The 23,415-nt window shown below is 44.6% G+C and overlaps 1 protein-coding gene across 1 annotated transcript in view; it reads right to left on the bottom strand.

Annotated features, from left to right (window-relative positions):
• Positions 1-7,126: 7,126 nt before the first annotated feature.
• Positions 7,127-23,415, bottom strand: part of LOC146208284 (zinc metalloproteinase nas-39-like) — a 53,072-nt gene continuing 36,783 nt past the window's right edge. Inside the window, exon 8 of the mRNA XM_084597034.1 lies at positions 7,127-7,216. Coding sequence (XP_084453160.1) covers positions 7,158-7,216 — 59 coding nt within the window. The 3' untranslated portion in view covers positions 7,127-7,157. The remainder of the gene's footprint in view (positions 7,217-23,415) is intronic.

The following is a 23,415-nucleotide window of genomic DNA, read 5'->3' as shown; positions in this document are numbered from 1 at the left end:
TTCTTTCTTTCTTTCTTTCTTTCTTTCTTTCTTTCTTTCTTTCTTTCTTTCTTTCTTTCTTTCTTTCTTTTTCCGCCGGTGTGTGGATGACATCCACTGCTTGTCAAGGCAAAATTTCTTTGAAGCATGAGCGGAAGGAGGCTTAAAAATTCAGTACGCCATGCATTTTCAAAAAACACTAATCCCCCCTCCACTTTACGTGAGCTGTTGACCCCATTTCTTCTGGTAGCTTGACAGTTGAACGCCATTGTAGTGGCACTCCGCTCGGTGGGACGACGGGGACCTACAATGACGCTTGAGGAGCCTTATGAAAATGTAGATTCCCTGCCGCTGAGCCCTACTGGGGCAGCCAGGGCACTCGAAAGTAGAGTAGCCGCCGTGAACGAAACGCAGCTAGCTGGCTAAGACAGTAAGAAATCTGCGGGGACAAAGACGAAGCTGGGAATGAACTTATGCAAAACAAGAATACCTCTCTGGTACGCTGGCGATCAGCGCACATTCCAGACATGGACGAGTAAGTGTATCGGTCCCATGGGAGCTTCGTTCTATTCGCTTCGAGAAAAGAAAATTTGTCATTTCACGCCGGCGGCTGTTTTCTTGTCATTTTATCGCTGCTTTGTGCTAACATCTTGGCTGGGCCTTCGTGCAATTCGCTGCCATCAGGACGAAAAGCAATTATCGGAAAACAATTAACACAACAAGAACATCACTCACTACCCTCCATGTCTCGCCTGGAGCGTAAGAGAAGCACGCTCTTCATTAATGACGACGTGTACAGTGGCGCTTGGGAAAAACTGTATCCTCAGGCCACACTCCGCCACTCTTGCAAATGACGCTGCAGTGCATTAGGATGAGCCGTGCTGATCATCACGACGCTCTTGGACAATTAATCATCTGCCCTATTAGACGCTTACTCCGTTTTGCCATTAACACTAGCAGCCTCGCTTGGTCCAGTGATGCGTTTCCGTCTTAGCGTGAAAAGAAGCGTATTGTACTTCCTGGATCTACCGTCGTCTCAGTAGTGTCGCAGGCTTTCGGGGGTCTGCATTAGTGCATTCGCATGTGGTCCGTTCCTCGTCCTTCGCACGGTTGCCTTTGTGACCGAAGCCGAGAGTCATCTCACCGGAACCAAGAAAAGCGCGGGGAAGCATTTCTGTTTATATATTTTTGATTTGTTGTGTATATAAACGGGAAATTAGCAGTGTAATAGACAACTAATTTTGCATTATGGAACAGCACAAATAAAAAATATAAATAGATGCACTTCCTAAAGCTTTCGTGTGTTTTGGTGACTGTCGGATTTCGAAACATACAGGCTCCTCGTTTGCCTAACCTCGTCTATTTATTGGTTTCCTGGCCCGTTATTCGACTGAAAATAACGCCATTCAATAACTATGCTTTAGAAGAAATTTACAAAGGAAACATTGGTTAAGCTTCTTCTTATGATGGAGAGCTTAAGCACTGTTCCATGCAGTATGAATAGTAACTTTATTTTTTCCATCGTTTATTTCCAAAATCAAAACGGTCAACACCCACATGAGCTTAGCAGCATCGTATCAAAGGAAAAAGTAATAACGTTTCTCAAACTACCGGCGTTGGGATAAATCTGGCACCATTCAGGCAGCTTTACCGACATGCAATCGAGCAAAAACTCGTATAAAATGGTTCCCCACACTCTCTTAAAAAAGAAGTGCTTCGGTGCTAGACATGTTGGTGTCATATGATTGGATTCACACTTAATTATCTTGCGAACTGACGTTGCAGTGTTCGATTTGGCAACCGCTCTAGGGGCCTCACTTCAAAGGAAGAAATTTAAAGAGAAACGATTTATTGACGCGGATATAAATGTCACACCGACATAAAAAAAAAAAAAGTTGTGTGGGTTTACAGAGTCACAGAAAAAATTAAGTGGCAACTGAATTTCGTGCCTGGAGTGCGATAGTAAAGGGGCGGCCAGACAGGAATACGTATGCAAAGAACATTTAAAATACAACTTTTATTCAAGAGCTGGAGTGAAAAGGGGTCTTGGCAATTTTTTTTTTAATCTGTTGTGCTCAACTCGCAGTCCCAGGGATTGCTGCTCACGCAGCGACTGCTCCATTCAAGAAGCGAGTGCCTAGTAGTTGCAGTCAAGAGTAGCTTGCGTGCGTGTGAGCGCGTGTGTGTGAGCGCGCGTGTGTGTTGGTAGGGTAGAGGTTACACATACCACAGAGTCGCGAACTCCGCTTGAAATCGCGTAGAGTAGCCATGCACCTCGCGAGCCTCAATTTGTCCACTCATGCGGTAGTATTAAAGTCTAAACTCCGCTCAGCTAGCTCGAGCGGTGCGCGCTGGCAGGCCGCTCATCGGCGTGGTCCGAAGTCATCTCTGCCCCCCCCCCCCCCTTCCCCCCCTACGGCTGGCAGTGGCCAGTGCAGACAGCAGAGGGCTGGGGGAAAAGGAGGAAGGGAACGTCGAGAGGGTCGTTGTCCCTTCGTTCCCAGGCGCAACCCTTGCGAACACAACGCCGCGGCGGGAATCGCGCACTGGTTGATCGGTTCATTGTTCCCCCGTCTACGCGTCTACGCGCACGACAAATGTTCAAGTTGAGTCTGTGCAAGATCACCTAGACTAGGTGGTGTTGGCCTGTGCAACCAACGATACTCTGTATGCAGAGACGCACTTTCGTTGCCACCCTGTCCCCGTGTAGGGATTTTTTCGCCACGATAGAAAAATGCGGTGTTGTCTGTCTAGCCACGTCCGCACGCAACCAAGCGCAGTTCAATACCGGCGCCGAGCCCTCCACCGTCTTCGGCCATGTAACGTGTGAAGCGCAAATAACAACTGCTCGCGCACCAGCTAACTCACCACTGCCATGTGATGTGGGGTCTCATAACGTCACACTCCTCATTCACCAATCACGGCTCGACCATCTCTAAAGGAGTCAGGACGTCACAAAGTGATGACGCCGGCTGACGCCGGAATTATCCTGCAACGAGGCTTGTATATGTATATAACAAGAAAATGGGTGTTGGGTACGCGACTTGCATACAAGTCTTCCCACTGGGTAGCGTATACTGCCTTGTATCCCGCATGCAAGTTGAAGCTAAAACGTCAGCTTCCATTCTGCCTTTCGAAAGGGCGTCACAATTATTTTGTTTTGTGCGAGGCCAGTATCGCCATAACATTCGAATTTCTATTATGCTTGCCAAGTTATTTTTTTCCGAGACTAAAAAGTTTATCTTAGAGCGTCAACGACACTGATGGCAGAACGCGAACTTTCTTCCGAAGTTAATACAAGCTGTTCATTTTCAGGGAGCTCGTGCTACTCACGAAAATATGGGGAAAAATCGGTGCAAGGCAAACCATTAGATCACGCGGTAGCTTACGCAAGGTCGCGGCTGCAGACTGCCATTAATGCGTTTCGCGAAGAAAGCAGGCGCCCGGTAGAGGACATCGGCCTTTAGAGTTTCCCAATGCAGGTAAGAGCGCGGATCTGCGCCTAACGGCCGAGAGCCGTTTCGCAATGTTTTCTATCGGCCTGCGTGCCCCGTACGAGACAAGTCAGAGAAGAAAGCACGTACGTTGAAAGGACGCGTCAGGGTAAAAGTGCCTAGTGTATATTCATATTGCAGTGGTGTCGACCTCGAGGGTTCGCCACACACCTTGATTTGCAATTCGATCGTGTTTGCAAGGGCATAGAAAAAAGAAATTGCCAGAGGGAGCACCTACTCAAATGAAATCTTCAGCGTAGCAGGTCATAGCGCTCTTTGAGCGGCGTGAAAAAAAAAAAAAAAGGATGCATGGTTAAAGAAAGCCTTGAATTCACCGCACATCATTCACGCCCTTTACGAATGGTGAGATTTTAGATTACACGCAATGTCCTAATATTGAGAGAACAAAGTGCCAAAATTATTCGCAACTGGATTGGACTTTCTACAGGTAGAACGCTGCTGTTCCTAAGCAACGCATAAAGCGGTGGTGGCTGCGACAGCGGCAGGCTCCTAGGTTGATTTTTGCTGCTCGTGCCTTTTTGATGTCTTTCGAAATATCAGTACTGGGATATTTTCTGCGCTGGTGGAATTAGAGTAGATCTTCCGGTTTCTCGTTCGTCCCGTTCCTGTCCGCGTGTGGCATTCTGCAATAAACACGTGCACACAGGCACGAAGGATGCCATGTGATGGTACATGCACCCTGTATACACACACTAAAGCTTTTCCACCTCTGTCTCGGGCCATCCTGCGGCCATCCAACTTCTGCCTTATGACAACTCTATCATCGACTATTGTGGCCAGCTTGGATAGTTAAATTATAACCAGAGATGTTATCATAGGCCGTTATGCAGGTTGCATTTCTTCCTTACCACAAGCGAGCCCACTTATTCACAGGCTACTCAAGCTCCATGTTCAGAGGAAGTGGAGAAAAGGAGGGCTGTAGTGACGGCTTTCATACATTGCATCGTTACTGTTGTAACTTTTACCTCCTGTTGAGTTGATCACTCCCCTCACCCGCCGCAGTGGTTCAGTTACTTTTGTGGACGGCTGCGTATCCTAAGGTCGTGGGTTCGACCCCGTGTCTATGGTGAGTTGCCATAGCCCATGTGCTGTTTCTGGACCTCAAGCTTAAAGACAGGTTTGAAGATCCAGAAAGCAGGCTTACATTTTTTTTTATTCTTATAAAAACGCAACACGATATTCTGCCCGAATACGAGTTCTCATATGGTCATCAGACCTTTTTCCTCAAGCCGAATTGCAAAAACGTGAAATAAAAAATAAAATCAGTGAATGAAACTCTAGCGATAAAAGCTCTAGTATTCTATGTCAACCTAAAAGTCTTTTGAACAGGATGCATTCCGACTTACCTGATGCAGCGTATGCATTGTGCGATATGGTACGTATGAGGAATTTTTTATTTCTAAATTAGTAAAAGATATCTAAACATAAGGTGAGAATCTCAGAAAAGGTTTTATCCGAATATACCGTAGTGCTATGTCAGCCGTTGTATATATGACATGCTTTACTTGTCAGCTACTTTGGTCATCTGATGAGAAGAGAGGAGTCGCTGGAGAAAGATTTGATGTTGGGAAAGGTTGAGGGTCGCCGGAGAAGGGGTAGGCAGCAAACGCGATGGTTAGATGGCATCCTCGAGGCACTGCAGATGAAGTTATGTGATGTTGGAAGATAGTGAGAGACCGGAAGGCGTGGCGTGACATGGTCCATAGGGTCATGAAGAGTCGGACACGACTGAACGACTGAACTGAACTGAACTTGTCAGCTACAGCAAAGCTAGGCCACTGTGCACTAAAAGTGTCGAAAATAGTTTCGTTTGATCATAGAAATTTAATGTTCCAAAGCGACTCAGGCTATGAAGGACGCCGTAGTGGAGGGCTCCAGAACCTCGGTTTCTAATCACGTACACTGATATCAAATTGTACACGGGCACCTTTACTTTCACCTCCATTTAAAAGGTGACACGGCAGTCGGGATCGAACTCGTGTTTTGGCCTCAGTTGTTAGGGGCCTCAGTAGTCGAGCACCCTAACAACTGAGCCATAGCGGCGGAGTAAAGTGATTGAAAACAATTTCATCAGTAAGAAGATATAACCTTGGATTCGATATTATTTTTTAGATGTGACACTTCAGGTCTCACCCAGCATTGCTCCAAACCCGCAAGTTCTACGATATTAGTGCGATATTTTTATGAAAATGATCCCTAAAACTGCCTATGCTGTTAATATACCACAAGACAGAAATGACATTTGATGTGTGCAATCGGGGCGCTGTGGTGCTTTACCAACACAAGCAAGTGCGCGTAAAAGCAGGGTTCTTTCAGAAGTACTTATGTGACAACCTTTTATCGTGTTCTCACATTGGCAGTAAAGGGATACCTAGAGTTTATTTTACTACAGCGTATGAGTAGACGGGTCACAGAACGACGTGAAAAGCCTTAAGTTTTACCTTTTGCTGCCTGTGTGTGCCATTGTGCTAGAAATAATGAATTTGTAAAGTTAGTTCTATTTAGCTCAGCTAAACACTATGAAGATTAATTTTGCAGTGTCATATTTTGGCTTCCCCGATGGCGTCCCTAAAAACACTTCGTTTTCGCCGTCTTTTGAGTAGATATCTCTGAGTAGATAGCTCTTCCGATTATAACCAGTAAAATCCATACCGTGGAGAGGCAAAAGGCACCGTGCACAGCTCTACCTCCACCAGTGGTGGTATTGACTTGAGCCACCGGAGCTGATGAGTTTCCGGCTGTCTGATTCACTATCCTCGCTACCATATTTCAGTAATGTTTTATCAATCAATCAATCAATCAATCAATCAATCAATCAATCAATCAATCAATCAATCAATCAATCAATCAATCAATCAATCAATCAATCAATCAATCAATCAATCAATCAATCAATCAATCAATCAATCAATCAATCAATCAATCAATCAATCAATCAATCAATAAATGAATGAATAAATAAATAAATAAATAAATAAATCGAATAATTACTGATCAAATAATTACTTAATTATAAGTTAGAGTTACGGAAATATAAAGTGAAAACAAATTCGAAACAGCACAATTAGGCTAAGAGTCTGAAACTGACAGCGTAACCTCTCTTGAGTAGATTTAGTTTATTTTGATCCATGCACTAGCATAATTTAGCTGATTATTAGTTGAAATTTTATTTCCCTGCATATTTCTTGAAGCGATAAGTGGCCAATATATTCATCATCGTTTTTCGAAAAGAAAGATGTATGAATGCACTTGACGTTGTAAGATTCGTCTTAGTGCCGCTTTCCTGGCTGGTTGGTTTGTTGGTTTGTGGGGTTTAACGTCCCAAAGCGACTCAGGCTATGAGAGACGCCGTAGTGGAGGACTCCGGCCAAGTTGTGACAGTAGAGAATCAGTTGTCGCGTTTCCGGTGGCATGCATTGAGTAGAAATAATTGGATTACAATTTTATATAGATTTTTTCTTGTTTTAACTACCTGTGCCTCACACTACACGTAAGCTTATTTATTGTACCCTTCCAGATTAAAGACGTTACAGAGCATAGTGGGTTATTTGGGATAGAGAACAGTATATAAAATACAGTGAAAAGAGTTACAACACAATAAACTTCTTCCAGAATAAAGGAAAATAGCCAGTTCATCGTGCAAGCGTTTATTATCTTCATTTGTCACAGTATTGAAGGGAAGGCGGTTTCATTCAAGAGGTGTCCAAGCATGAATGACATACCTGAGAAAAAAAAATAGACATTGGTGTTGCGTGTTGCGATGCTACCCTTTTTCACGGTGACCGATGCGACAAGAAATGTATTCCGGAGGTGACGTGAAATCCTCGTGCAGCGTAACGTGATTTTATAATTTGCGAAATTGGATTAGGCGACTAATTTAACAGAGATGTTGTAACGTTGGAAATGAAAGATTAGCTTTCATGGCTGTGATGCTTGCAGTAGAGGTATAATTTAGGAAGGCTGAAGCGAAATGGATTATTTTGTAAACGTTTCAGGGAATATACATGGTTTTAATGTGTAGCGTCCCGTATCGATGCTGTGTATTGCAGCTGAGGAAGTATTACTATTTTATGGAGTAAATATTAAGAGATGAAGGAGGGGCAGAGAAAGTGCGACGTAAATAACGTAACACGGAATTAACGTTATTAATCCCATAGCCAATATGTTTAGACCATGTTATGTTCTGTGTGATACGTATGCTAAGGTAATTATATGTTTTTTACCCTGTCAGAAGGAAGGCCATTTATACAGTATAACGGTAGAGCTAGAGGTGCCGGAAGCGCGCGTATATTTTCATATTAATGTTTAATTACATATTCGATATACTGCACCAATTTGAAACCGAAGTGAGATCAAACTGGAGAGTGTCATCATTGTATTTATTCATTCGTCGAAAATTTTACATCTGAGAGAGAAACGTGGGTGTTAGAAGATATGTCAGAGGAAGGCTCATCAATATAAATTAAAAATAGGAATGATCCAAGGCCAGATCTCTGGGGTGCATGTGTTAGCATGTTAGCAAAGGGTGAATTGGTATCTTCAGCAAATACAAACTGCCGGTGACAACCCATTAGACGTTCGAATCGAAATTAAGATGACTTAAATTATGAAGCAGCAATTATAGCTCACTTTATTAAAAGCTTTCGATAAGTCCAAAAATTCCAGCCTGCTTAAGATGAATTGTCACATACGCGGTGCAGTTTATCAGTAAATGCAAGTGATAGAGTTTCACATGGCTGTGTTTAATGAAACTCATCTTGCATACGTGTGAAGGAGGAATTATCATTAAGAAAGGCAACAATATTCTTGAAAACGGTATGTTCTTGTAATTTGAAGTCCGTGCTAGTGAGCGAAATAGGGTGAAAACTTTGAGGGGAGTGTTGACCACCGTAGTTGTGAAGTAGAACTACCTTCACAACTTTTCAGTCGTTACGAAGGCTTGAAGTGTCCGCGACTGTTCAAAAAGGTTTGTTGGCGTGACTAAACACACAAATATTTTTTAGTAGCTTAATGCTGATCGCCTGAGATCCAGATCAATAATCATTTCTTAAAGAAGCAAGAAATTTATTACGTCAGGTGGAACAATAACATTAGTTATATGCGGCTACATGGTAGGGAATCAATAGTGCGGTGTGTCAGAAATATGAACATTCATATTTGAGAAAAAAATTTTCAGCAAATGGGTCGTTTATCACAGTAGCACAAATATAATTAGATATAGATTTCTTTCTTTCTATTTTCATTTGTCTAGTTGCTTTCCTTTTTCTTTTGGCCAAAATATTTACTGCGTGAGCCGTATTGAGGATATTCCCCCAGACCTGTGAACCGTGCACTGCCAGCGAGCAAATAATTTGCATTTCAGCGGCTCAATGATAACGAATTTAAAGGAGACCCACCAATTTTTCACCTTAAAGACAGCAATCGCCACCCTAAAAAAGCCGCAGCGTCACAACCCTAAAGAAGCCCACCGATCTCCATCCTAAAGAAGCTACGCCAGTCACCACGGTAAAAGCCCCGCTGATCACCAGGCGTCAAAAGACCCTCACTCAAACGGAAGTTCTCACAGGAGCTGAACGAACCAAATTAAGAAATGCCATTCAGAAGCGACCAGTGTAAAAAACCAAAACAAAATTTACGACCTCCACCACTCACTCAGATTTGTCGAACACGACATATGTTCACCGTCACCGATTTCCTTGCAAGCAATGACGCTGGTGAACGTCCGGCTAAATGAACCTGAAAATGGGCCTGGAAAGCAGCGAATCGGCCCATTTCTCTCCGAAATCTTTATCACATAAAGTAGACAAAAAAAAAGCACAAAGCAATATCATTTGTTCTGGCACGAGCTGTTCGTGCTTGCGGGAGGGAAAATGGTTCACGGCTTTTTTTCCCCTCTGTTCGTTCTCCTGACCAGGAGGTTGTCTCTTGAATGGGTTAAAACTACAAGTTGGGCTAGTTGGCAATTTCTTGTTGGAATCATTTTGTTAGCGGTAAAAACACGGACACAAAGAACACGATACGCAAGGGACACCCGCTAGACTGCAACTAGTTTTTACTGTACAAATACATGACATATATATAATATAGGACAACCAATGAGCACACGGGGGTGCCTCGTCAATCACACATGTCTCCCCCTCCCCCCCCTCGTTCCTTTGTGGCATGCGATTACGAAGATAATTTCTTTTTCTGCCAATGCAAGAGAAGGGGTGCTAACACACATGTCGCCCGCCTTGTCAATTTGATAGGCTTCATTAATTGCTCTTTCTTTTGTGGGGGCCCAGAAAAAAGTGGGGGCCCCCCAAGAAAGAAAGAAATTATTGAAGCCTATCAAACTGACAAGGCGGGAGACATGCGTGTTAGCACCCCTTCCCTTGCGTTGGCAGAAAAAGAAATTATCTTCGTAATCGCATGCCACAAAAGAAAGAGGGGGAGGGGGAGGGGGAGGGGAGACCATGTGTGATTGACGAGGCACCTGCATGTGCTCATTGATTGTCACATATTATATATATGTCATGTGTTTGTACAGTAAAAACTAGTTGCAGTCTAGCGGGTATCCCTTGTGTATCGTGTTCTTTGTGTCCGTGTTTTTACCGCTAATAAAATGATTCCATCTTGAATTGGCTTGTGGTATTTTCAATCAAGCAAGCACATGTCAGTTACCAGTTTCTGGTATTCAATGATTTGCCCTAGTTTCAGCAAACCTAGTCGTACAGTTTTTTGAAATCGCGTCGAAGCTAAACCATAAGCTGACTCCCTTTTTTCTCCGAATGGTTGTAATATAAGATTTTTAAAGAAAAACACGCTCCACGAGCTGCATTATAACCTAGGCTGATCTTACACTAGTAGGCTTCTCGACTTGCACCTAGACCATCCGGTTTTCGTCGCAAGGTTGAAAAGAAAAAAATGGTTATGATAGGTATTCGCACACATGAACCGCACTTGAAAGGTGTAAAGGATTCACTCTAACTGAGTGGTTAGGTTAAATGGTTAGAATACCAAAGTCGTTGCATTCGTAATGTATGGAAATGGTTTAAATGAACACTTGGGAAAGCTTAATCCAATTATAGTGTTAGTAAGAATTCATTCCTTTGCTCTTTCTCGGTATGCTCATATCTCTTCCCTAACAAAATACACTTTAGGAATATTTTGACCAGTAGAGTGAAATTCGTGATGCCCTTGTCTCTCAAAGGAATGATTACCTTTCTTTTAAAGTGAAATGTGGTACACCGTAGCCTCTTCGAATCACTACGATTATTGACAATGTCTCACGCATTCTTTTCTCAAAATGAGCCCCTGAGGGGTGACACCCGTTTTGAGTTCTTTAATTTCTAACTTATATTTGCTTCACTTTTTGTGAAGGTGTTCTCTGGTCGGAACTTGGTAGCACATCGTGCAGGCCAATTTCACTCTGGCAATATTGTTCTTTTAGGGGCGTTGCGAGTGGCGGCGTCAGAGCACAGCATGCAATGCGTTGCACGCTCACTCAAAACGATTCATAATTAAACAATGGTTTCAAGCAGAAATGCCACAAATCAAGTTGCCTTCCGCATCACGAGATATAAAATCTCGGCCAATCGCTGCATGTGTAAAAGCAGATCGGTCAAAAAGAAGAAAAACGAGGAGAAAGGAATACTCACAACTACAAAAAAAGAAAAAAAAAAAGAAACGGTCGTCGTTGAGCCAGTTTGTCTCTGCTCGTCGAGCGTCTTTCTGACCGGTTTCTTTATGAATTCTTTCCTATCGCATTGTACACATGTAAGACTTCAGTGTTTCATACCAGCTCTTACTGCGGTTGATGCAGTGTTTCCATGTGTTCAGTGCTGCACTGTATTTAGTAGCGCGTCCTGCGTTCAATGCCGAGAGGCAATATTTGCCCTTGACTGTCAGACACATCGAGCGGTGTTGATGAAAATCTTCGGATGGTGGCCACAATGGTAGATAGTTTCAGTGATTTGCTTGGTAGATAGATGGACGGGTTCATTGTTCCGAAATTAAGGTAGAGAGGTCGGCCTGAAAGTCGAGTATATTGTCTGCTGCTATGCACCGCGAAAATGGAGGAGGAGATGACAGAGGAACGTGATGGCTGGCGATGCGGTGAGAGGAGGTATTTAGAAACACACAGACACGATAACCTAAACCGCAATCGCGAGTTGAGTTCCGTGTCGCTTAAGAAAAGGCAGAGCCCGCGCTGTCTGTACAGCTTTCCATTTGTCTGCTCAAGCGCCTAATAGTATATCCTGCGAGAGAGGTCTGTTGTCCAAACGCCTCGAGGAAGTGGTTAACATTATCCTTTCGCGTGCATTCCCTGCGCACACCAGTAATATGTGCTCGACGTGCGCCATAATGCCTCAAGGGCTGCATTCCGGTGAGTGCAGCTGTCCAATTAAATGCAAGTCTTTTCACATGAAAACCACTTTTAAACGCAGTCTATACAGCAGGCAAGCATTATGGCGCAGAAATTCGCTCGCAACAGAAAATGATAGTATCCTATTTAATCTTCTTAGAGGGGTGTTTTGGGCGTCTGGCTAGGCCTAGCAAACCATCGTCGCACTCCTCATATATTTCTAGAGAAGACACGTGGTATGCGTTTTTGAAAAATGCACAACTGCTACGAGCCATTGTTGAGGGTGCTCTTTGCTTCAGCCTCGGCCTGCTCAATTACATCGAGTCTGCAGTGTGCACGAATCCAGTGAACCATTATTCCTGTGGTCTTGGGCATGGGAAGATGTAAGGAGCTCCGTGATGTTTAGTGCCAGAGACTGGTAATTTGTAACGCTGGCTTCTGAGGTGATTCCTCACAAACGTTGCAGATTTATTCCCGAAGGTGCTTGGCATTACTCTGCTTCACAATGGCTTCATTTCACGTACGGCACATTGCGATTATGGTTTACATTCTTTAAAATTGATTGAGTTCTATTTTTGTTTTGTGCTCTCTCTACTTGTTTCTCCAGCATAGAGTAAAGTAAGGAAAAGCTTTAATTTAATGTTTTGCCCCGCTTTTCAATATCCATCATCTCATCTATCATATTTTTTTTTTCGGAGAGGCGAAAAGCTTGTCGGAAAACTCATGCTTTACGTAGTATTCAGGCAATACTTTATGGTATATCTTTTCTATACAGATTTCGTTATGAGGGATCTTGTAGAGAATCATGCATCAATCGAGCTTATAAACTTTGTTTGCTATATGTCTTTCCATATAAGTTGTTTTTCCTAGCTCGCTCGGAGAATGCCGAGAACTTGGCTTCTGTTCTGCATTGCTACAAATGCTGGGTGCGCTTATCGACAAGAGGACGTTATTTATTGTTAGCATATCTGTGTTTCATTTATGGTCCGTGTCTGGCCGCGGACGGAAGGACGCGTGAATGGACTAAGGCTAGTGCTCATGGAAGGAGCGGGCACGCACAAATGAACACCGAGCTATATGCGATCCATGCGTAAGAAAGGGAGACGAAATATGTACCGGCTATAACGAAGTCAATTCGACGAGTCCCGCCACACAGCGTTTTCTACGGGCCTCGAACGAAACGCCAGCCATGCAGCCTACTGCCCACCGCACCGTGTCGTCGCCCGCATGTTATTCCTTCTTCTCCTCCTTCTTGGAACTGCATTGTCGAAGGCAGCATGGAAGGGAGCCTTCTGCGCGCTCGTGATAAAGGCACCACTAGCGTTGCTGCCTCGCCGGCACGCGTGTCTTTAACGAGGCCTCGCGCGGCCGCATTAGCGTTAATTGAACGAGCATGCCACCGCCGCCTCATCCTCTCTCTCTCACCCCCTTCCGTACGCTACGCACCAGTCGCCGTCTCAACTCACCCCTACTACAGGATCCTCGCCGTCCCCTTCCCCGTTTCCCCTTGAGTCCTCCTTGGCGAGCGGACTGAGCGAAGGGGAAAGGCGGAAACAGGCCTTCGTGTCTCTCTCTTTGCAAAGTTTGACATAACGAAGCCGGCGGAGGCCGCCCGATTACGACTTGTGCGGACCGCGCCCTCCGCACGCATTTGATCCACGCTAATGGCCCCAGCGCTGCTGGTGGCGGAGTCAGCAGCCGATCTTCTCGGTGATGCGAGACTGCTGATGCCAGCGCTGCTATCGTCACTGACCCACACTCTCGTATGTATGTATGTATGTATGTATGTATGTATGTATGTATGTATGTATGTATGTATGTATGTATGTATGTATGTATGTATGTATGTATGTATGTATGTATGTATGTATGTATGTATGTATGTATGTATGTATGTATGTATGTATGTATGTATGTATGTATGTATGTATGTATGTATGTATGTATGTATGTATGTATGTATGTATGTATGTATGTATGTATGTATGTATGTATGTATGTATGTATGTATGTATGTATGTATGTATGTATGTATGTATGTATGTATGTATGTATGTATGTATGTATGTATGTATGTATGTATGTATGTATGTATGTATGTATGTATGTATGTATGCGTGTGTGTGTATGTATGTATGTGTGTGTGTGTGTGTGTATGTACGTATGGATGGATGCATTTATGCATGTATACATGTATGTTCATGCCGAGCCTCCAGGCAATGAGGGAACTGAAATTTTAGTGTCATCACTGTTCGGGGAAAAAAAAACCTGTTGTTCCCATTGTTTACATAAGTACGGGTGAGGATGAAATGTCAATAAGCTCCCTCAACGTTTTCCACCATTTCAGAAAATCTAGAAATGCCTCATGGAGTTTGATACAGAACAACCCAACCTTGGCCGAAACCAAAGGAAGGATAAGAAAGGGTTGTGTTTGTTGCATATGAAATACTACGCGAGGTTTCAGCCCGCCGCGTAAACCAGGCCGGTAGCCACGTTTGGCCTTGTGGCATGCCATCGTGGTCTCGGCGCAAAAGAAGACGACAGCCTCAGCACGCCTGCTAAGCACGCGCAGTTCTACGTGGCAGCAGGACTGAATGCCGGCGATTCGTTGTCCCGTTTCCGCCTGGCTTAGCGGGTCATGCCAAATATATTTGTGGAGGGCCGACAAGTGTGTCTGTGTTTCATCTCCACAAATTTCATCTCCGTGGTGCTTCATAAAAAAATCAGCTTGCCATGACGTTCGAATTCACGTTACCTCTATGCCACGGGCAGGAGCTGCCAACTCAGGTTGCTCCTTTCATACGGGAGGGTGATAGCAGAATCAGCCTGCCAGAACCGTTTGCATTCTCGCTACCCCTACTACACGCAGGCACTAGGGGAATAATGTAGCAGGCAAAAGAAGCTTCCGCCGTCGCTTTCGCAATTCAACTAGGGTTAACCAGAGCTAAACCACAATTATATTTTTTAACTTCATAATTTATCCACGGTTTGACAACTTTGGCCTTTTCTCATATATATTTGGAAGGGATATGTTTTGCGACTGATGACGACAGAAAGTTTTTAAAGAACATCCACAGGTGTTAACATCTTGGATTGACCTGGCTGCAAATTGTTCACATTTAATTTCCAGCTGATTCATTATTTCACTGTAATTAGCCCTCTGGTAGGGATAGTTATATATAGGAATAGTTATATCTCCTTCTATCCGTGAGCCCCGCCGGAGTGGGACAGTGGTTACGGCGTTCGACTACTTTTCCTAAGGATGCGGGATGGAATGCCGGCCTCGGCGGCTACTTTTCGGTGGTGGCGAAAATCAAGGCGCCCTTGTTCTGTGCGATATGAGCGCACGTTACAGAACCCCAGGTGGTCGTAATTTCCGGAGCCTTCCACTACGGCGTCTCTCATAGCCTGAGTTACTGTGGGACGTTAAACCCCAGTAACCGAACCGAACCTTCTGTCCGTGGAAAAAACAAATCATCATATACGCGTACGTAACAGGGCCTGCCATTACAGAGGCATTAATGTACAAAATTCTTAGCGCTTCTGTTAGCCGCGAGGAATCAACAATTGTTCTATTTTTTACATATAGCTCCTGGTATATGCACAACTGCACGCAAGTAACCTTCTCAGAATCACACAATTGATACCTGTGTGAGTACATCGAACAGGCGGGCTTGATGACCCGCCTATTTCACCTCGCCAGATAGTGCGCGCCGGGACTGAACGCTCCAAGTGTGCTATTTCCCACAATAACGGCCGATCGCCCACAACAGCCGTCAGTGCTTTGTACAGTTGGCCAGTGCGTGCGCTGTGAAAGTTGCCTGGGCGCAGAGCTATTGCGGAGGCCCGCCCGATGTGCCGAGTGCTCAGTGACTTAAGACATTTGCGGGTGGGCCTCAAGCAAACTACTGTACACTGTACCATAGTGTATATATTTCTTTTATTTTTACCTACCCTTTTCTTTCTCCCTATCGCTCACCTCTTTGATTTCCTCTACCTTCTCCTCGCTATCCCTTTATTTCCGCCGCCCCAATTCAGGTGCTTCAGATATAAGATAGCAGATACCGGGGCTGGCACACATCTTTTCTTTCCTTTTGTACATATAATAAATAACCACTACGGCAACAACCAGATTAAAATGTGCTCCTATAGCCCTGCAAACGCTGGACTATACAGCTTGCACACATGCTGTCTCCATGCTCGTTATTTTTAAGCTTAAGCCACAGATATTGCACAGTGACTCTGAACGCACGTGCTGTGTGTTAGCATGGAAATATCAATGTATCAGGAACTGCATATTATATTTTACAGCAAAACAGCGACAACAATGTTTGAACTTTGGTTGGTTGGTTGGTTGGTTCACAGCAAGGGAAAGGCGCAGTATCTGTCACATTTGCTCTGTGGACACCTGAACTGCGCCGTAAGGGAAGGAAGGAAAGTGGGAGTTAAAGTGGAAAGAGAGAGAGAGGGAGAGAGAGGAGCCGTAATGGAGGGCTACGGAGTAATTTGGACCATCTGGAGTAACGTGCGCTGACATCGCACAGCACACGGACGCCTCTTCGTTTCGCCTCCATCGAAACGCAGCCGCCGAGGTCGGGTTCGAACCCGGGTACTCCGGCGCAGTAGTCGGGCGTCTTACCACTGCACCACCCCGGCGGGGCGTTTGAACAAAGAGAAAACTGAAATAATGTTAAAGTGGGTCGGAAGAGAGCCGCATATTATGACAACTAGTAAGGTGCTGAGTGAAAAAGGGGCACATCTACTTAGTGTAGACAGTGATCGCAGATCATGATCGCGAGAGGTACGTAACTAGTCGAAAGAGAACGGAGTATTGTTCATTTTGCTGGTGATGTCAGATCACGAAGGACAGTTTACCAGCATGCTTCAAAAGAAAAGCACACATAAGCTGTATCTTACTATCATTCACCGATGGGGCATGAATCAGGAGGCTAACGAAAAGGGTTCAGTTTGAATTGAGGACAACGCAGAGAGCTATGGAAAGGGAAATTATATGAGTAAGGTTTCGAGACAGGCTGCGTAGAGCAAGCACGGTCAGGGAGCAAACACGGGTTAAAGGCATCCCATCCCAAATCAAGAAGAATAAACTAATACAGGCAGGACACGCATTTAATCCGCAGCTAATACTGCTGGCACTCGTGGAAAGTGACAGTGGATTCCGATAGAAGGAGCGCGTATCAGGGGGCGACAGAGGCATTTTGATGAGGTAAGCGAGCTCGTGGGGATAAGTTTGGCGCATTTTGCGCACCACTGTGCTAATTGGAGGGATATAGATGCCTTGGCCCTGCACGTTTGAGGGAGATGATCATGGTAATTCTGAGTCCTGTCGCATAAAATTGCTTTCGCATATAGTTCTGCCCCTCGCTTCGTTTCAAAAAAAAAAAAAAAATTCTCGCTGTTTATTTTTGTCTTTTGCCGAACAAATTTCTAGCAGCACATTGTGAAGGAGAGTGCTCATAGAAAGCGTGAAGGTGAGGTGGCACAAATAACTAGAGCCCTTTTTCTTCCGAAGCACGTATACTGATTTTAAACTTTCGAGATTGATGGTGTTTAAATCTGGACCGAATACGTACTGCGACTGTGTTGAGTACCACGAAGGCGAGATCTCTGAATACACTCGATGCTCACCAAATTAACGCTCTAGTTCGAGCAAACAGGACATTGGAATCAAGGGAGTACATATAAAATGTGGTTATTCGTAGCATATAACCATATGTGAAGGCAAAAACGCTGCACGACGCCGTCCCATGTGCGATGGAATGGACACGGGGTTAACACCGCGGGTTCCTTCCTACCAGTGGCGAGGCAGAGAGGATGGTCGGCGTCGACCGCCTCTGGCTCCGACCCCCCCCCCCCCCTCCCCTCCCCCCGTGTGTTGTACAGCCAGCTTACTGTGCTGCCTTAATTTGGGCAGTGTCAGCGAACAAAGCTTCACTTGTAAAACGCGCTTCCAGCTAAAACAGCTGCCACGTTCTAGGCCGCAACAGCAAAGGAGGCAACGCACGTTTCAATTACGTCCAACACGAGGATGTTTGTAGTCCGGACGACGACGGCGACAGCAACGACCGGCGTCGTGTTAGGAACTATAGAGAAATACAGAAAAGAGAAGAACGGCATTAATCAGAGAGCAGCGCGCTTTAAAAGAGTCCAAAGCGCGCTCTCTTTGCGCAGAATGCAGCTAATTGAGGACCACCACCCTCTCCGCTATCTTCCCCGCAAATTCTCCGCGGTCAATTTGCTCATGCCCCAAGAGTAAAGCTATTTCGGTTCAAGGCTGTGCTGCCGGCTTGCACGAGAGAAACAGCGGCGCTTCAGCTCCAGATGGAAGGGGTACTACAGCTGTAAGCAATATAAGCTGAAACCCAGACTGGATGGTGCTTCATCTGTAGCAGCACGATCAAAAACACGAACATGCTTATCATCACCAGCTCACAAAACCACTACCAAAGCCTTGTTCGCTTTTTTTTTTCACAATAACAAAAAAAGAAAAAATTACTCTTGCTGTTACACTCCCCATCAGCACAGTCTTCAACACCATCATGACGATGATAGCATCGTTAATCTTCCTGGTTAAGTATGTGTTGCTTGCTCGTTTTGTCTCTTCCTTCCTCTCCGCACAAGCGCGGCTGAACTGCTGCACAACGGACACATTAAGATTGTTATCAGCATCACTGCCATCGTATAGACCATCATAAGTACGCCTATTCAACGGTATTATCGCTGCTGTCCTTGTCGAAATTATAATATCGCCACTTTATCTGACATCTACTCAATACAGGCACTATAATGATTGCTATCGCACAGCACGACGTTCACATTCGTTCCGAGTTCTTTCTCGGTGGTGGTGCGCCATAGCCATTCTTTATACTTTCGAACTCTGACATTTCACACAGCAGAATAACAGCCCTATAAGAAGGAAAAACAAACGCTTGCGGATTAGAGAAGAACGAAGGACCGTCGTGTTAACCCAGTCGAACACCTTGTCACCGCCTGCGCTCTCGTACAATCCAGCACCCCGTTCGAGCATTTACTTCCTTTTTGTTTTGTTTTAGCTGCCTAAACCGGATAAAAATGATCCGGAATAATGAAGAGTTTTTGCCGACGTACACTGTCATCAAAACAAGCTCATGAAACGGAAATAGAAGAAGAATGGCGAAAAAAACAAAAAAACACAACGAGTGCCGCCATCAGTTGAGAACAGAGACTTCCTTTTTTCTTGCGCGGTGGCATTCGTCGCTCGCCCTTTTGCATAACGATCAAGGAAGATTTTGAATTCCAAAATGTCGAACGAGTACTCTCGCAGCAGAAGTCAAGATGGCTTTAAGGCACGCCCCACAGGCTTTTGTCTGAAAATCCTTCCTGCTGGTAGTCCCTCTTTCCCACCTGAACCTTTCTCCGCCGCCCGGGGAAATGACTCGTTCTGTCTGTTCAGTGCTTCGTCTTTGTCTCCCCGGCCATATGCCGCTGCAGAGTTCTTATTAGAGAGCGAGGAAGACCGTGCTAGCTCGTGTGCGAGTTGCTCTCTCCCTCGATCACTGCTTGACATTGGTTGCAATGAGTCAAAGATAAAGAAAACCTGAGAAAGAAAAGAGAGGACTGCAAAGCTAGCGCGAACGCATACGTGGAGTGGAGAGGACGATACTCGGGCGATTCAATATTCGCGCATCGACAGGCCGTTCAAAAGCATTCCAAGAATAAGGATGCCTCGGGGAAGAAAAATGATAAATGAAGCCCGGTGCGACGCGTTCGGAAGAGAGGGAGGGCGTGTGGCCGTATGGCTGCCAAATAAAGCCCCAAGGGCTTTTTCTTCTCCCGTCTGCTCATAATTCTCTCCTTTTCCCTCCCGCATTCTTCCGTTTCTCTCTTTGCATACCCTATTCACTCGCCTTTCAGGTGTAAGTTCTGCGTTGCTTTTGTAAGGCCGCCGAAAGCTGTGGCGCAGTCCTTCCATCCTCTCGCTTTCTCTCAGTTTTAAGAAAGAACTTCGACAAGCACTTTAGCTTGTCATTTATTTTTGTAAAGTGGCAGCTTTTTTTGCCAAAATTTCCCCGCAAGGTGTATTTGCAATAATAATAGCCGGGAAAAGTTTGAGTTGTGGGAGTAGTTCGAAGGGACTACATTTTAGCGCAGCTTTCGCTCTTCGTATTATTGTCCGAAGCTCGAAGAAAAAAAATCTCTTCTTCACTTCCTATTTCCTCATTTTAAAATTCTTATTATGTTCCTATGCGACATGCTGATTTCTTGACGTTTCTTATATATACAGTTAAAATCGACAGTATAAAAACTTGTATATTTTTTTCGCGTTTGTTTGGAGCGAGGAAGTGGTATAGTGGTGGTTTTTCCCCGACATGCAACGCACCATATCGAACTGCACGACACGAATTACTCAAAATAAAGCGCGCTCGAGGCTCTGCGCCGCAGTAAACACAGCTTTGCACCGCACCTCACCGCTCCACAAGACATCCAGACTCACCGAAACGCATCAGGCTGCTTTTGTTACAGCTATCAAGCAGTGTCACTCATCGACTCTGATGTCACTGGTAGTTCTGATGACTCACAAGGGTGCAAAGAAACATGTCATAAGGCTCCATAAAGAAACTATAAGGCTACATAAAGGTATAGTCATAGTGAAAAATACCTATGAGTCACAATAACCTCATAAAGAGTTCTCGTACTAAACTCGTACAAAACTCATATCATCTCATACAAATATCATTCAACGTATGAGAAATATATGAGGTTTATGATATTTGTATGAGTTTAGTATGAGAAATCTCTATGAGGTTATTGGGACTCATACGGTTTTTTCGCTAGGGAAGGCTCCATAAGGCTCCATAAAGAAACTCTAAAAAAAAAGAAAAAAAGAAAGAGAACAAGAAGCGATGGAATGGCGCAGGTATTTTTTTTTCTCTTTCATCGTCCTGTTTAAGTTTGTTTTGTGTCAATTCTATTGCGCAACAAAATAGCTGGCGAAAACAATTATTATAATATACACAGCCACAGATAACTATGTCAAGCGGCGATACTTGAATACATGAGTGGGCAAACTTCGCTTCGGAATCCTACAATGATTTGGAAATTAGAATTACAGGAGCTGGAATAAGAGGAGCTGTGCATATGCTGTCTGGCATTCTAAGCTCTATCCCTTAGTGGAAAAACTAGTATATTTTACTATTTCAATGATTAATCAATGTGTTTGAACTTTTTTTTTTTATAAAGGGGTGCATGATCTCTTTTAAAGATACGTAAATGGACTTAGTAATCAATGCCGAAAGGCTTAAAAATGCATCTGGAGTCGAATACCTGTGGGTCACTGACAAAAATCTCGAGTAAAGGAATGCACTCTCTCAGTAGAGTGGGGATCCGACGTGTGGGTGATGAGGCAATAAATGGATCAGTCGGCCGTTATTCACAATAGAACGACGAACGCTGTGACCAGGCACGTACTGTCGGACACAAAAGTCGCTGGACCACACGTCTTTCGATTTTGGACTATCGTATAGCACGATGAATTATCATTTTATTTCTTTAAAACGCAAAAAAAACAAAAACAAACCAAAGTCCACCTCTCAGCTCGACAAGTATGGTCCGAGACTGCTGTCCGATACGAACGTTATGCGCTTTGGTTGCACTTCGCGTGGTCCACGGAATGTTTCCCCGTTAGTACATGCTTCGATCGCAAGATGACTTAATGCGATCAGTGGTCCCGTGGCCCACTTGCACTTGCCTATAGTTTAAGTCTCTTAAAATAAACACCTAAATGAGTATTTTGCAATCCTCGGTATAATCCATATTTTTGCATGATAGGAGGGCGTCCTGTGCCCCTTTCTTTACAATGTCTTGCGAATTGGCCCGTTGGCATAAATTAGTGATAAGATGGTTTCGTCGCTGTCATTTCAGAAAACCACACAAGAAGTTTATGTACACAGCCAGCGTTGCCTGAAGCTACTCATATTTATTAAATGCACTCCAAGGTTTCATTACCGGCCTCAAGACGTCACTGTTATACCTCTTTCGTTCTTTCATGTCTGCTGTACCGATGTGGACAATTGCTGAAGCGATATGTACAGCTAGAAGCACGGGAGAGCGTGGCCTCCACGTTTTGAAATGCGCTGTCACCGACAGGTGATAAGAATCAGTGGTAAAGAGGCATCCAAAGTAAGCTTGGTAAGCTCCCCTTTCCGAACATACCCTTAGTGCCGCCTTTTCTGTTCTTGTGTTGGTAGCAGCGCTTTGCAAAGCTCGGGGCCACGCGCTGCCGTGTTTCCTTTCATATTGATTCTAGCTGTACATCTGCGTGCTTCAGCTGAAGTGACTTGGATATAGGACATAAATTTTATAAAATCGATATTGAAAATAGCTGTACGAAAGGCCGGAAGCTCGAATAAAGTTACTTGAAGTTGGCGATGCTTTAGTAGGAGGTGACAGGAGAAGAACAATAGGAAAGGTGACAATGTTGAAGAGACAACGCAACGAAAAATTATGAAAGGAGAAAGGGAAAATAGAGAAGGAATGCAACGGGCGGGGTGAGGTTGCTTCTGAAAAGCAAAAGGCGAGCGAAAAGAGCTGATTCAAAGAAAAGTGCAACGTGTGGATGCGATGACTCTGCTTCAGGAAAAACCTCCTTTAATCTAAAAGGGCATTTCCTGCAAGAAGAAAGCATTGGATTCGGCATACCGCGGAATTTCCAGCGCTTGTAAAATTAAGTAGAACCAAGCGTTGTGTCAACGGCAGCACCCAGTGAATACCTGTTTGTTCCTTGCTAAGCTGGCTTCGTACGTTAGTGAAAGCGTCATTTCTAATTGAAACTCTCGGCAAACCGAGAAGAAGGCACGAGAGGTTCACATTCGTCTAAAGGTTACCTATACCGCAGTAGCCGAATGCAAAAGAAAGAGTAAAATTAGTTTATTTTGAGTAAACAATCACTTAGCTGTCTCCGTAGGCGTCCTCATCACCGCGGCGATCTTTCAGAACTGTTTAAAAGGCGCAAAGATGGCGCACAACTTGATCGATAGATCTCGGCTACGACCAGATGTTTCTTTATATTTTTTTCCTTCATTGGTTCCCTAGTCCCATCAAGGCAGTCGATAAGCTTCCGTTCCTTGTCTTTCTCTTCTAGTACTGTGTTTTCCCATGACAATATTCCCCCTCCTCATTCATTCGCTTTGTTTTGCCTTCATTCTTCTCGCTTCCAGCGTAGCGTGTTATGTGCAAAGAACACTTCGATCCCGGGCACCCGAAGTGTACTTCCGGTACTTCGTAGGCTAGTAAAAGCTAGAGAAAAAAAAGTTGTCTAACAGTTCCTTGTCAAACCATGGAGAAGCGCAGCCGTTTATCATTATTTTCCTTTTTGCACCGAACTCTGGGCTCCGCATCGAACGCATTGAATATGCAGATTAAGTTGTCGCATTCTGTACGCTGCGCAGTCGCCACCAGCCACTGCCACCTTGCGGAGCTTCTCAGAAATAGCCGCCTTCCTATTCAACTACCCAACCACCCTTGGCGTGTGGCCGTCTTCCCACCCGCTTTGCATACGCACACAGCTCTGGCCCTTGC

Source organism: Amblyomma maculatum, chromosome 1, assembly GCF_055883805.1.
Source record: "Amblyomma maculatum isolate TAMU_Amacu chromosome 1, ASM5588380v1, whole genome shotgun sequence".
Taxonomy (NCBI): domain Eukaryota; kingdom Metazoa; phylum Arthropoda; class Arachnida; order Ixodida; family Ixodidae; genus Amblyomma; species Amblyomma maculatum.
This window is presented reverse-complemented; position numbering and strand designations above follow the sequence as displayed.